The sequence below is a fragment of the Coenobita brevimanus genome, chromosome 97 (genome assembly GCF_032717465.1).
Source record: "Coenobita brevimanus isolate Jiangsu-jjx chromosome 97, ASM3271746v2, whole genome shotgun sequence".
NCBI lineage: Eukaryota > Metazoa > Arthropoda > Malacostraca > Decapoda > Coenobitidae > Coenobita > Coenobita brevimanus.
In genome coordinates, this window is record NC_137050.1 from 35,319,717 (window position 1) to 35,336,424 (window position 16,708).

Below are 16,708 nucleotides of genomic sequence, written 5' to 3' on the forward strand. Positions count from 1 at the left end.
TGGGCCAGTTTCAATTTCATGTCGACCGAAAATTTTTGAAATGGTGTTTTGGCTCCTAATAATTATCCCCCTTGGTGTTGCAATGCGTGCGCATGGAAGAGGCGACGGGGCATTTCCGTGGAGTTTCAGACGTCTTTGCAGGGAGAGAGAGAGAGAGAGAGAGAGAGAGAGAGAGAGAGAGAGAGAGAGAGAGAGAGGTTGTACATTTACACCCCAGTGTCTGTTATTTCACTGATGCTGTGAACAGACTATTTTGTTCAGCAGAAAATGATGAAAGCTGTGGTGGTGGTTGTTACTGTGATGGTGGTGATGGCTGCCCTGTGGTGGTCGTGGTGATAGTGGTGGTAGCTGGGATGATGGTGGTGGTGGTGGTAGCTGTGATTATGGTGGTGGTAGTGGTAGTTGTGATTGTGGTGGTGGTGGTGGTGGTAGCTGTGATTGTGGTGGTGGTGGTGGTGGTAGCTGTGATTATGGTGGTGGTGGTGGTGGTAGCTGTGATTATGGTGGTGGTGGTGGTGGTGGTAGGTGTGATTATGGTGGTGGTGGTGGTGGTAGGTGTGATTATGGTGGTGGTGGTGGTGGTAGGTGTGATTATGGTGGTGGTGGTGGTAGCTGTGAATATGGTGGTGGTGGTGGTAGCTGTGATTATGGTGGTGGTGGAGGTAGCTGTGATTATGGTGATGGTGGTGGTAGCTGTGATTGTGGTGGTGGTTAAGATAGGAGCATGGGATAAATAGGTAAAATGAGTAAAAGTAGGAGAATGGGGTGACTGGGTAAAAATGGGTAAAATAGGAACATGGGATAATAGATAAAATGGGTAAAAATAGCATGGGATAAATAGATAAAAATGGGTAAAAATAGGAGAAAACTAGGTCCATAAGCAAACACAGGTCCATGAGGAGGATAGGTCCAAGGAGGAATATGGATCCGTTGAGAAAATGTCCAAGAAGGAAAAAAGGTCCGTGGAGGATATTTTGGTCAGTGGGGAGAATAGGTGCATTGTGGAAAAAAAGGTCCATGATAAAAGTAGGTCCATGAGAGAAAAGTAAGTCCATGGTGAAAACAGATCCTTGGGAAATGTAGGTCCACGGGGAGAATAGGTCCATGGATAGAATAGGTCCTTATGGAAAGCATCTCTACAGTATTAGCATAAATTTGCCTGTGGGAAAAATTGGTTCATTCGGTAACGTAACTCTATGGGGGAAATACGCCCATGAAGAAAATTAGGTTCATGGTGGAAATAGGTCTATGATAAAAAAAAAAATAGGATTAAGGTGTAAATAGATTCATGGGGGAAAAAAAATCTGTCAGTGCACGAATATACTGTAGGTGGCTGAGTGTTGACATCCAAGGGGTGGCGACGGGGACGAGTAACTGTGCTAGTGTGCAGTAAGTTTTCATAGATGGAGGTTGTATTAGTGATCGGAGCATATGTATATTGTGTTAGTGAACGGTACGTGTGTGTGTGTGTGTGTGTGTGTGTGTGTGTGTGTGTGTACATTTAACTGTCTGTGTAGGTAGGTATGCGTGTATTGTAACTGTGCGTAGGTATTTGTTGGTGTGCATGTGAGAGTAGGTATTTGATTATTTGTGTAAGTCCTTTTACGTAACTATGTAAAGTGCTTGTGAGTGTATACTTAGTGTGTGTGCAAAGGTGTATGAGAACAGGTGTGCATGTACATGTAACTGCATATTTATGAAGGATAGTGAGCAAAGTGTGTGTGCAATGAATGTGTAATAACATGTACACGAGCATGGTCTACACGGGTGAGGTAAGATGCGCACATGTGCGTGTGTGAGTGCGAGGATGTGTACTAGCAACTGGGTAATGTGCGTAAGCTGCATATCTGTATGACAGGACGTTATGTCGTGAGTATGTAGAGGGGAGGGTATGCCTGTGTTGTGTTAGCTAGGTGTGTATTATCAGTATATATATATATATATATATATATATATATATATATATATATATATATATATATATATATATATATATATATATATATATATATATATATATATATAATAAAATGAATAATTTGGTTTTACGCCAGGTACTCCCGAAAGGCTAAGGCGTTGCCCCTGGGTAGAGGACTTTTGGACTGGAGCGTGTAGCATTTTATGACCGGATGCCCCTCTTAATGTCTACCAATGACTATTGGGTGGATTCGATCCTCCGACCCTTCGGTCAGAGCGGAGAGCTCTAACCCACTGAGCCACGGCTGCTATCTATCTATCTATCTGTCTATCTATATGTACTGTATATATATATATATATATATATATATATATATATATATATATATATATATATATATATATATATATATATATATATATATATATATATATGTATATATATATATATATATATATGTATATATATATATATATATATATATATATATATATATTTATATACATACATATATATATATATATATATATATATATATATATATATATATACAATATATATATATATATGGATGTGTGTGTGTGTGTGTGTGTGTGTGTGTGTGTGTGTGTGTGTGTGTCTGTGTGTGTGTGTGTGTGAGTGTGTGTGTGTGTGTGTGTCTGTCTGTCTGTCTGTCTGTGTGTGATCTCTGTACCCGACTGTGGATGATAAGAAGCCCGTTTCCTATACTAAGTAGACCACCTACGACATACCAGCAAAAAGTTGATCCTCAGCAGCGCTCACGAGTCACCTGGCACCCGCACACTGATACCCACCACCTGGACTGAGACACGCAAGGGACACCACATTCAAATCTAGTTCATGTGATGTGACGATGGGCTCATATGGGAATGCGATGATCATACTGTCGTGATATTGATTTCAGAATTACAAACTCCCTCCTGCAACAGCCGGGACCGCTTTGTTCGTGTATGGATGTATGCATGTATGTATCGTTGTATGTATATATTGTGCTGGGATGAGTAGTGAGTAAGGCAGTGTGGTGTGGTGTAGTGAGAGGCAATTTGTATTTCAAGAGCAATACGATGGTGAATGATGTCGTGTGGTTTGGTGTGGTGTAGAGTTGGGTGCTGCAGTGTGGTGTGATGGGAGGTGAGTGGTATAGTGTAGATTGGTGTGGTGACGGGTAATGTGGTGAGTGGTGTTGTGTGGTGAGATGATTTGGTGAAGTGGTGGTTTTGTGTGGGTGGTACGGAGTTTAGTGGTGTGGTGTGGGACGGTATGGCGAGTGGTGTTCTGCTGAGTGATGTGGTGTGGTGTGATGAGAAGTGGTGAGGAACAGAGACGTTTACAGGGTTCCATAATCATCATACAAACACTATACATCAACACCTACCCGTCTCCTGAAATGTATGTGTTAGTATCGTCTTTTTTGTGGGGTTTGTCTCCCGTGTTTGTGTTTGCAGGTACTTGCTCATTTGCTGGAGAGAGAGAGAGAGAGAGAGAGAGAGAGAGAGAGAGAGAGAGAGAGAGAGAGAGAGAGGGTGAGAGTCTTTAGCTCTATCATGTGCCCCGATCTTTATTTTTGTAACTTTCAACCTGACACCATTGTTTAGTATACCGCATATTCCTTTTACTTGTGTACAGTGGCCTACATCCAGCAAGGAAATTCACGCTGAGAGAATTTTGCTTCCAGATGTTGACTATTTTCTGCAGACATGTATTGGAGCGTCCTTGAGGTGAAATTAGTATGTGTAGGAAGAAGTTCTCTCTCCATCTCTAGTACATGTAGGTTGTTTTCGTGTGTGTGTGTGTGTGTGTGTGTGTGTGTGTGTGTGTGTGTGTGTGTGTGTGTGTGTCTGCGCGCGCTCATGGAAGAAAATATAGAAGAAATGCAGAGCTTAACTGCATGTGCACATTCCGAGCCCTTGTGGAAGAGCAATACTAGAAAGCGATATAAAACATTTCAGCGAAGAGAGAAAGGAAGAAACCATTTAGTATGGGAAAGGTGAAGGGAGGAAAGACCCCTGTGACCAAAGACCTGTGTGTGAAAACTTCTTTCATGTACTTTCGTACTCCCACGTACCGCACATAAACCACGTATAGAAATGTTCTTCTTTTTACAAAGGCATTTTTCTCGTAAATTCGTCGGGTGTGAGGAGCAGATACAAACGTTGCTATTGAAACTAAAAATGTTAATCCGTTTATAAGGCTGAATATATACTGTAGTTCCAATTTTGACGGGGAATATGAAGGTCTGTTACTACCCACGGGAAGTGACTTTAGTTGCTGATACCTGATGTAGTCAATTTTACCAGTTTTCTTTGTGTGTGTGTGTGTGTGTGTGTGTGTATATATATATATATATATATATATATATATATATATATATATAAAACCCTTGTCCTTCACAAGAAACCTTTATTCGTAGTTGCTGGCTGTTAATATCTATTGATACTTTGTGCTTGGTGTTGTTTTATGTCTAGGAATGAAAATGTCAAGCAGCAGCGGCCATGTCAATGAGCAAAAATGGCAGCGAAATCGAAGCTGATAATTTTTGCCATTTTGACTGATGTTTATGTGATTTTATAGTCCGTTGTAATTTGTAAGATTTTCTAAAACATATATCGTGATTTTGACCAAGGTGTGTGTGTGTGTGTGTGTGTGTGTGTGTGTGTGTGTGTGTGTGAGAGAGAGAGAGAGAGAGGAGCTATTACAGTCTCCAGTACTGCTTTCTTCCCACGCCTACGTAAACTACATACTGTACTGTACTGACAGCCTTTCCTACTTCCCCACCAGCTCTCCTACATACTTAACAGCGCCTATCTACTTACATTTTTTCCATCATATTTTTTCCCATATATATAGCATAAAGAACATACATTCACTCCAAGCTACCTACAAACCTTACCTGTCTGTCTGTCTGTCTGTCTGTCTACCAACCTACTTACTTTCCTGTCTACCCACGTAACATTTACCAAAGTCTTGTGCCTACTTACTTCCCCACCTGCTACCTACCCACCTAAATACATTACATATTCATACATGATACACAACTGCCTACCTTCAAGTCTGCATACCGGTAACGCATCTTCCCACCAAGCTACCTACCTACTTAGTCTCGTCTATCTATCTATCTATCTATATACCTAGGCTGCTTCCCCCAAGGAAAGGGGTACCTACCTACCTTTCTGTCAATTCAGGCACTGCATACCGTGCCTTTGGCGACGTGTAAAATATCCCAGACTTCAAAGGTTATAACTACCAATTCAGATATAAGCAAACCTAACTTAATTTCAACCAACCTAACCAACCCGAACCTAACTTAACCTAACCAAACCTAACGTAATTCAGCATCAAAACCATACCTAATTTGTCTTAAACTAACCTAATCTAGTAGTAGTAGTAGTAGTTGTTGTTGTTGTTGTTGTTGTTGTTTCCCAGGTTCATTTGACGGTGAACCCAGTGGACCGCGGGTTGAATCCATCCTTCTCTCGCGGTCCGTCACACACATTATCAGGGAATCGGGAGGAGTCTCAGGAACGTTTGTATACTCAGGTTATATCGGTGCCAGCACATGAACATAGTGCAGCTGTAAATTATTATAGGCTATTCATTTATTTTTACACCCGCCATTCCCAAAGCAAGAGCGGCTACTATGTATGTATCAGCGCGCTCGTCAGCCAAACAACTCAAACAGATTTATCCAATTTTAACCAAACTTGGTGGAAATGTTGAGGGTTAATCAAGGAGAAAACGTCCCCCTCCCCTTTATTTTTAAGAAAAGTAGTTTAGAGGTCAGGGTCACAGTGTCAGGTCAAAGTTTGATGTGATAAAAATAAACACTTTTAATACAGTTTCTACCAGTCCCGGTGATGGTGAAGCAAGAATGAAGTGATTCAGTTTTGAGAACAATCAGTGGAAAGCCAAGGCCACAGGACAAGGTTAATGTTCGATCCGCGTGTGTTTGTTAACGAAATAGCTCACACAGTTTTGATCTGATTTTAACAAAACTTGTTGGACGAGTTGAGGGTTAGTTAAGGAGTAAGCCTATTGTTCATTAGAGCAATAGGTCAAAGGTCAGCGTCATAGGATAAGGTCAATTTAAAGTTTTTATCCGATATAGACCAAAGTTTTCATCCGATATAGGTCAGACTCAAGGTTAGAGGGCAAGTAAACCCAAGCACTTCTAATCTGATTTAGACCAAACTTGGTGGAGAGTCGAGGGTTGATCAAGAATGCAGTATTTGATTTTGGGAATAATCTGCCGAAGGTCGAGGTCACAGAGCAAAGTCAAACATTCGACCCTTAGACCAGTTTGTGGTCTCGTGTGTTGCATTATCTGAGTGATCTTTACTGGCTTAGTCATCGCCTTCTAGTAACAAACATGAAAAAATGCCTGATTTCAAACTTTCAGTACGATATATACACATATCTATCCACCCCATACTACCCACAGATTCATCTAAAATATCTTACTCTTTGTCTACCCATCTACCCACATATCTGACTATCATCATATCTGCCTACACACATACCCACCTACGTACTTATCTACCTACCTACCCATCGGTAGATGACTGCCTACCTACTTACTTATCTGTTTACCTACTTACCCTTCTCGCTGCTGTCTTGCTTTCCTCCCTTCCGACTCACCTAACCCACCTGCCAGTCTACCTACTTACCTAGTTATTAACCTACTTAAATGCCTGCGCTTCAAACCACGCGGCACTATTTGCATTGACTGTCTGTCTGTCTTCGCTAGGCTTCTGTCCATTCATTGCTGTCTGTCTGTCTGTCTGTTTGTTTGTGTCTGTTTATTTGTCAGTCTGTCAACTACTGCGTTTATTTTTGCTGTCAGTCCACCTGTTCACATGCGTGCCCGTCTGTTTGTGTATCTGCTAGTCCGTGTTTTTAACTTTGCTGTCTGTTTATGTCTGTGTATGTCATTCTTTGATTTCCATCTTTGCTGTTTGTCTGCCTGTACGTTTGTCTCAGTTGGTCTTCACTGCCTGACTATCTGTTTGTTATTTATCAGCGTCAGTCGAATGCACTTACCGTCTATGTATGTGCGGTACATACATACTTACATACGTACTGTACATATGCATGTATCAGTACATACATAAATACATACATACATACATACGCTATGCATGCATCAGTTCATACATACATACATACATATGCATGCATCAGTGCATACATACATAAGGTACATACATACATACTGTACATATAGGCTACATATAAATACATACACACATCCATATACTTATATACATACAAATATGTATGTGTGTGTGTATGTATATATATATATATATATATATATATATATATATATATATATATATATATATATATATATATATACAGAGAGAGAGAGAGAGAGAGAGAGAGAGAGAGAGAGAGAGAGAGAGAGAGAAATGTGTGAAAATATGTGTGTGTGTGTAAATATACACACACAACAAACACATATTTTATATATCTATATCTAAGTCTGCCTATATCTTTACCCACCTACATACCTATCCATCTATCTATCTATATGTGTGTGTGTGTGTGTCTATATGTTTGTTTGTACAGTATGTATATGTGTGTCTAGTGTTCTGTCTGGCCGTCATTTTCTCGGTGTCTGTGTGCGTACTTCTGTGAGTTCCTGTTACCCGTCCACTAAGTAACCCACAGGAATATATCCCATACACCTGTCTATACTGATACATACACACAAACATGTACACACAGATAGTTACAGTACATATGGAAGCCTTTATGCCCAGTTACGTAGCGCACACACACACACACACACACACACACACACACACACACACACACACACACACACACACACACACACACACACACATTCTTGTCCTATTTACTATTGTAGTTCCAATTGTTGTCATTGTTGTTGTTGTTGTTGTTGTCCCATTCCTCGTTTAGATTTACGTCCTTTTGTGCCTTGGGGAGCTGCGTGTGTGTGTGTGTGTGTGTGTGTGTGTGTGTGTGTGTGTGTGTGTGTGTGTGTGTGTGTGTGTGTGTGTGTACTGGCTTCTCTGTTTGCACTAGGAGCTGATAATCACAGGGTATGTGTAGCTATATTGTGCGTGAGAGCATTTGTTGGCTTTGTGTGCGGTTTTGTGTGCAGTGTGTGTGTGTGTGTGTGTGTGTGTGTGTGTGTGTGTGTGTGTGTGTGTGTCTCTCTCTCTCTCTTTCTGTGCTGTACAGTAATAGTTACGTATGCTATATTCTTATGCTGTATCGTTTGAGAATCTGTGTGTGTGTGTGTGTGTGTGTGTGTGTGTGTGTGTGTGTGTGTGTGTGTTTACGAGTATTTACCTGTTTGTTAATTCATAGGTGTGTATGTGTGTGTGTGTGTGTGTGTGTGTGTGTGTGTGTGTGCACGAGTATTTACCAGTATGTTAATACTTAGGTGTGTGTGTGTGTGTGTGTACGCTCGGGTACTTACCTGTTTGTGAATTCTTAGGTGTGTGTGTGTGTGTGTGTGTGTGTGTGTGTGTGTGTGTGTGTGTGTGTGTGTGTGTGTGTGTGTGTGTGTACGCTCGGGTACTTACCTGTTTGTGAATTCTTAGGTGTGTGTGTGTGTGTGTGTGTGTGTGTGTGTGTGTGTGTGTGTGTGTGTGTGTGTGAGAGAGAGAGAGAGAGAGAGAGAGAGAGAGAGAGGGAGGGAGAATTTTACTCGTGTGGTGTAACAGATTTGTGTCAGTATGTTATTGTGTGCTTGTGTGTGTGTTTTTTTATGTGCCCGACACTGGTTTGCATGTGTATGCCAGCAAATATAACTGTAACCTGTTTGCATTTCTGATTATGCGTGCTCGCTTGTGTGTGTGTGTGTGTGTGTGTGTGTATGTATGTATTAAGTTTGTATTGATATGTTTGTGTATTTATTCGTTCAGCGTAATTGTGAAAATGTATTGCCTGTCCATTTTTTATAGCCAGATGCCTAAATCCCAGAAGAAATTATCACAAGAGAAGCGCCTCTACAGTATATCACTGTGAACTCCGCAGTGGGGCTGCCTTCTCTGTCTCTCATCCCCCTTACCCATGTGTCTCTCCATCCCACCCCTCTCTCTCATCTTGATCTTCCCCTGTCCCTCTCCACCTCACACACACACACACACGTTACTAGTCAGCCTCTTGTTTTCCATGTGTAACTATCCCGGATGGGAAACTGGTGATTGGCAGAGCTGGATCTCCCCGGTTTCATCATTTAACAGAGTTAACATTTCCTGACCATCACCTTAATACGAGTATTTTCCCGGGTTTTCATTCAGATTTAAAGCATATCAACATACTACCACAATTTTTTCCTGTTATTCTACACTCTACACAAGACCTATATGCATAGGTACGCACTAGACATGCTTACAAAAACTTTAATTAAGAATGGTTTTCAACAGAAATACCTCAGATTCCCCAGGAGAGGGACTATAACTAACCTTGCAGTGACTTTTTTCCTCATTGTTGACCACACCAAGCGTTTCTGGACTGTTGCCTGACTTATTTCCTATTGGTTTTTGTGATATTAAAATTTTTTTCCTCTAACTTCATCTACATGGAACACTACGTCTCACAGGCTTACCTTGTCATCCTCACAGAATCCGGCTGTTTGAGCCAATAGACAGTATTCCTTTTTCTGTTTTTTCATACTTTATATTAATTTTCGAACCAAAGGTGGATGTTGTACGTGTGCGTGAAATGTGTTACTGAACTTGAATCATATAACTTCTCTGCACCCCTTCTGTGGCTGTCTTGTCAAACCCAGACTGAATTACGTGTACACTATTTCCTATCCCTTAACTCTACTGCCAGTTCAGAATTTTTTGACTACTCAGTACCTCATATCTGAATATTATGTTTTGGACAGATGAATGTTAGGTAGCCAAAGAAACAAGAGAACTTTTTTTTTGCCTAACGTTTTTTCACTGGAGACATCTATAACAAAACGCTGGAACTAGTATTTTTTTTTTTTTTGTTGCCTTACACATATATGACTTACTAATAACGTGCAACACACGCTTTCTATTTCTCTCATCCAAGAAATCTCTGTTCCAGGGAATGTTAATGTTTATCATCACTTTTGCCTCTCCTGTCCATTCATTGATCCTAGCAATGAGCAAACCATACATTTTCTATCCATAATGAACTGAGGCAGCTGGTACAACACCCTACCCGAATTCCAACATACCTCACTAGTTTCTTGCAGCCTTTCCTTCTTCTTACTTTCATTTTTTTTTTTTCTCATTCTCGTGAGGTCATTGAATCCTCCTAAAAAGTGATATTAGTGATGTACGGTGCTACCTCTTGGGGACTTCTCAGGCAGTACTTCCGTGACTTTCCCTGCATATATATATATTTTTTTTTCATGATAGAAAACCCCAGAGTGCCAAGCTTATTGTAGAGATTATCCTGTCAGGCATGGAGGCTTGTTCCTTTACTTTATCCTCCGACTAATGAAAAACAAAATCTTGGTCTAATGACGCTTGTTATGATGCCCTTATTAATTTCACGTCTGAATCGTTCCAGTCTCTCTCTCTCTCTCTCCCGTGTTTAATACCCTAATTATTTTTCTCTTGAAATCTGTCTGTATTTTTCCTCCATTACGGTTGGCACACAGCACCCGTCAAACTGCCACACACCTTCTCATTCCTCTTCAATCCAACTCTGCTACAGGAGATAGCTTGTGTTCTCAATCCTGGATGATCATAACCAGTCGACTCGGGTAGTCATGCCCTTCTGTCTTTGTCTCCATAACCCCCCTCCCCCATTTATTTGAATGAAATGGATCCAGATATCTTGAAATGAACGAGTTGATTTTGGTTTTCATTTCATAAATTTTCTGCGGAAGGGACAATTTCACAGGATCCCGACATTTGCATAAGGACAATTAAATGTGTGCGTGTGCGTGTGTGTGTGTGTGTGTGTGTGTGTGTGTGTGTGTGTGTGTGTGTGTGTAAATATATACGCTTACATCTACAAGTATCTGAGTGTGTGCACATGTGTTTTAATGCTGAACTCTGCAAAAAAGGAAAAGCACAAATTTCCCAAATAGTTTCATGTGATTACATATTTTCCTTGACGGTAACAATACACGAACGTGCTTGTGAAGTTCGTGATGCTTATTTCCTATTAAACATTATTACACGATACTGATGCATCGCAGTGTTTTAACCGATATATGGGCAGGTATCTGTGTTCGCACATAGACCAGTGCGCATGTATATTTGTGTTAATGTATGTGCACTTTTGTTTCCCAGGCTGCCTATGTATAACTGTGTATAAGCTTGTAATTATGCGTGGAAATCTTAAACGCGTGGCTCTGCCCAAATGTGAGAGTCTGTACGTGCGTTCCTGTCTTCACAGGGATAACTTGTACATGTTCATCTTTAGGTGTGTTTGTTTGTGTGCTATAATATGTGCACGTGTGTCTATCTGCGTTAGTCTTTTGAGTGCATGTCGCTTGATGTGTACGTGTATACTCTAACTTATCAAATGTATTTGAATGTAGCACATGTATCTGTGTCATATTTGGCATATGTCCCCCCCCTCTCTCTCTCTCTCTCTCTCTGTATATATATGAACAATTCCACATCATTAATGTGGAACTGGGTAGAATTTGTCAGTGGAGAAGAAGGACTGCCTATGTATATATATATATATATATATATATATATATATATATATATATATAGCGTCTATCTCTAGAACCTATTCCTGACAAATAATCCAGGTCAGTACAAGATAGAAAGTGTCACCACTTGGATCCTTCGACCACAGTCTCATCAAAGCCTCATTAGTCAGTTGCCCCAGACTTCTCCATTCAGAACCAGTCACCGTGACCAGATTGCGTTTTAATAGGGCAGAGTGGGATGAATTTAGGAATTATCTTGCTGATATTCCATGGCAGTCCTTCTTCTCCACTGACAAATTCTACCCAGTTCCACATTAATGATGTGGAATTGTTCATTCTCGACCAACAGTTTACTAAATGATCGGATTCCTCAAAATGGTTTGACAGCAAATGTGCCAGAGCAACGACCCAAAAGTCCTTAGCATATAACTTGCTTAAAAAACATCTGAGTCAGTCAATTTAAAACTGCTAGATACCATGCAAAAGCAGTAATAAATCTCGTTAAATCAGACTTTCGTCACAGCCAAGCATCGAGACTATTAAATAATCCTAACGGCAATTGAATATTGTGGTCAACTCTCTGTTCTTTCAGTAACTTTAACAAGTAATCACCCATTCCCCCGCAAACATCTTCAGATGGAAGCACTATAAATGACCCTCGTGGAAAAGAGAACGTCCTTGCCAGTACGTTTGCCAGAAAATCTACCTTAGAGTGTAATAACCGAACTGAGACTTAACAAATTAATCACTGGTCTTGGCCGACATTCAATCTCAGGCCGCCGCGCTTCATAGGCGCGCACGTTACCACTGAGCCAAAGATAGGATCCCCACTTTGCCTCTAGGCAACACAGACTTTTATACACCCCATTACAAGAGGAAGCCAGCCAGAACGTCCCTGTACTAGAACTTGACTCTCCCGAAATTGCTTTACTTAAGATACAGACAAAATTCGTAAAATCCATCCTAGACAGTTTATCAACCAACAAAACTCCAGGTCCAGACGGAATTCCTCCAATTATTTTGAAAAAATGTCCCCCAGAACTTGCCCCTGTTCTAGCTAGATTATTTAGATTGTGCTTACGTTCTTCTTCATTCCTTGATTCATGGAAAGAGGCCCAGTTCCGAAGAAAAGAAGTTCCTCTGACCCCTCTGATTACAGACCAATAGCTATCACATCTTCTCTTGGTAAAATATTTGAGATCATTACTAATAACCACATTGTTTAACATCTTGAATCTAACAACTTCATTAGTGACAGACAGTACGGTCTTTGCCACGAAAGATCCACTGTTGATATACTCAGTCTCCTGACTCATACCATCCATCAGTCAGTTGACCAACATGGAGAAACCCATTTCTAAAGCTTTTGACAGAGTGTGGCACCGTTCCCTGGTTTCCAGACTCCCTTGCTATGGCCAATCATCTTTTGTTCTGCTGATTTCCTCATATATCGGTGACACAAAGATAAAAGTAGACGGTGAATATTCCGATATCCACTCGATTAATGCCAGCGTGCTACAAGGATCAGTCCTGGCTCCAACCCTATTTCTATTTCATATTAATGATATCTGTCACCCATAATCCCATTCACTAATATGCAGATGATCCAACACTTCAGTTCCTTCGCACTTAAACACCCATTCATAAAGTCTGATATCTGTAGCTCACTACTCATTACAGCAATATCTGTAAATTTCACTTAACAGTGCCCTCAACTGGACCCCTCATATTAGATTACATACTAAAACCGTTTCAGAGAAACTTGGATTATTGTACAGAATCAGCATCATCTTCGCTGACGAGCAGGTAGCTTTAATTTACGAGAGTCATGTGCACTTTCAACTCGAATATGGCTTACCCTTGTGGAGTGGATGTGGAGAGGTTACACTAAAACACCTAGACAATATTCGGAACAAAGCTGTAAGAATTATTAATAATCCTGCACTTACAAATGAATTACCTATGTACAAGTAAGAATGAATGTTGCCTCCCTTGCATTATTTTACTGATACTTTTTATGACAAATACTCAGACGGAGTTGCATCCATTGTACCACCTCTCCACACCTTCCCTCTTGTACATGGGCATCCGATAGCACTCATGACTGGAATGTCACACTGCCATATTGCAGAACTTCTATCAGAATTCTTTTATTCCTCGAACTGCAACTCTCTGGAACTCGCTTCCTCAGAATAGTTTCCCCCCAAACTTCAACCTACAGCAGTTCAATTCCAATTGTTACATATATATATATATTTTTTTAAATAAATGGAAGACACCTGCAATGTGGTGTATGGATTATTTTTCGTTATTTAATTTGTTTTTCCTTCCCCTTTTCATCTTCTGTATATATATATATAGGATATATAGTGTATCTTATGTGTGCATTTATTTATACATGTGTACACGTGCATGGTGTAGGGTTCTCTCTCCCCCTCCCTCTCTCTCTAGGGTGGGCCAAAAGGTGCTTAATCATAATATTAACACAATTATATTACGACTAAAACTAGCTTCCAAATTAACTTGGATGCAAGATAGTGCACCTCTTCACCATGGTGGGAATGTGTGAGAATTTCTCGGTAACACTTTCGACATACGGGTTGGAAGAAGGGGTACTGTTGAGTGGCCTCCTAGGTCACCTGACCTAACGCCATGTGACTTAGCAGTTTGGGGGATGATCAGAGAGAAGGTTTACAAGACAAACTCAAGAAGTCTTCAAGAATAGAAAGAATAACAGCAGAATTTGGCAACTTGAAAACTTATAATGAATTGGGAAGAAGAATATGCCACTCTGTGTCTAAGAAGTGCCAGTTCTGTTTAGGGGAAGTAGTAGGTTATTTTGAACATTTGGTTTAACTTGATTTTTAATTTACTTGCTGTACACTTCAGTTAGTTGAAATATAATTGGTGTACAGTTTATTTAGTTGAAATACAACTGTTAATAAAATAATATGGTAAAGAAACTTTTGGCCTACACTTTGTGTGTGTGTGTGTGTGTGTGTGTGTGTGTGTGTGTGTGTGTGTGTGCGTGCGCGCACGCACGCACGCACGCACGCACACACACACACACACACACACACACACACACACACACACACGGCGATTCAGTACTCTTGAGACCCCAGAATTAGACCAGGATATTCTTTATTAATGAACGGATCTAATGAAACTGCGTATATGCAGACTTTATTCTGTATTAACTTATTCCAGCATTTGAGGAACTCCCGATATATATACTGGAAATGAGATGCTGCTCCCATCTGCACGGCGCTGAGTGGGCATCAGTTAGTTATAACTGACTGCATATTTTTATTTTTATTCAACTAATCATTTTTCTGGCTTTAGGGTCATAGGAAAGATTTTAAAACAAGCCTGGCATATTTGGGCAGCTAAGCATAAAGCATTATTAGGAAGAATTCAGTCATCCCATGGATAAACCCAGTTTGAAAAACTGGGTTATATTTTGAAAAACTGGGTTATATTACTGTATGTTTAAACTCTGAAGACCACCTTGAAAAGTTGGTGGAACTGTGGATAAATTGTTGTTTGTTTAAAAAAAGTGTGTGTGTGTGTGTGTGTGTGTGTGTGTGTGTGTGTGTGTGTGTGATACACAGGCTATTCGAGTATATGTGCATGTGTCCACGTGTTCATCTACCATTGCATCAATATATGTGTTTTATTGCATGTGTGTATTTGTGTGCGTGGATATTTCCTTGTGCGTATACCTTTGTGTGTGTGTGTTGCTGTACTGTATGCATCTGTTGCTGAAAAACTATTTCTGTACCTATGTATTTCCAGCACCTGTGTATGTGCATAAGTATGTATGTACTTTATTTATTTATTTATATGCATGCGCCTGTAGCCTGTGTGTACAGTTTTGATTGTGTGTGTGCGTACTTATGTCTACCTGTGGGGGCACTTTTGCATGTGTGTGTGTGTGTGTGTGTAGTGTCTGGGCCTGAGGACAAGCCAGCCTGTGACCCACTTCCCTCGTGCCCGTCGCTTCACATGTAAACAAAGCGACCCACTCTCAGACCGCTCCATATTTCTCATTTTTAGAGCATTCTCGAAACCACTCGTACTCACACAAACTAAATCATTTAATATAAATCGTTCAATGTGGGCGTGTGTGGGAGTGGTATGTGCTGTATGGGCGTGGAAGTGGGCGGGGTCAGGAGGGTAGATGTGGCACCACCGCTCGCCCCAGCACTAAGCATCTAGTTCCATATTTACAAACACTCGTGAGTCTGACACGGTTACAAGATTACCTGTTTGTACGTTTGTCTTTACAGCTACTAAACACTGTACTGCAAAACTAGAGTGAGTATCAGGATGGAAGATTACGAAATTCAAACCGATTTCTGACGCCAGTTAACTGCTATGAAGACTTGTTTATCCGGCGAAATGTTGAGATCCTTGATAATTTCGAACCCTGGCACCCGCACAGCCCCGACGCATCTCGCATTCTTTGTATTTTTTGGCTGAGGTTCTTCCAATTACTCCATATTTTCACAAGACTCAGCTATGCCAAAATATAAATTGCATGAGAAAAAAAAAAGCAGGTATTGGAAAACGTAAGGGGTTAGCTCTTTGTACCTGCGGCAGCTGACGTCATGACCCAAACAATGACGTCAGGACCCAAACAACGAACCTCAGGACTCTTAGCAGTGGCGTCAGAACCCATGGAATGACGTCAATCCCCCAAAAGGAGAACCTAAACAATGACGTCAGGACCCAAACAATGACGTCAGGCGAGAGAGTAAACATTAACGGGCACCACTAACACTTTTGACGGATACGGCTTGAAGTTATATTCTAGACAGCATAGGAGTTTCGTAGCACCTCGTCCTCTGCGATTAGAACTCTGTATTCTCTTATATTTCACTTAAATCACTTTAATATCGACATAATTTCATCAGTAACATAAGTGTATTTAGGCGTAATGTGGTGAATGGATAACCAAGAATGAGTGTTGCGAAGTCTCCAAAGCCAGTTAATATTCGGGCAGTAGTCGATAACCAGTGTGAGAAGAATACCTTTGATAAATAGACAGACAGATACATATGTAGTTAGACAGGTAGAGGTAGATAGGCAGATGGCAGATATAGAAACTATAATACAAGGAAAAAATATGC

General features: G+C 40.6%; 1 protein-coding gene across 1 annotated transcript in view; it reads left to right on the forward strand.

The window, feature by feature from the left end:
• Nucleotides 1-1,754: 1,754 nt before the first annotated feature.
• The window catches only part of LOC145413654 (uncharacterized), a 332,513-nt gene continuing 317,559 nt past the window's right edge, over nt 1,755-16,708 (forward strand). Inside the window, exon 1 of the mRNA XM_080283312.1 lies at nt 1,755-1,772. Within this exon, the coding sequence (XP_080139438.1) occupies nt 1,755-1,772 (18 nt within the window). The remainder of the gene's footprint in view (nt 1,773-16,708) is intronic.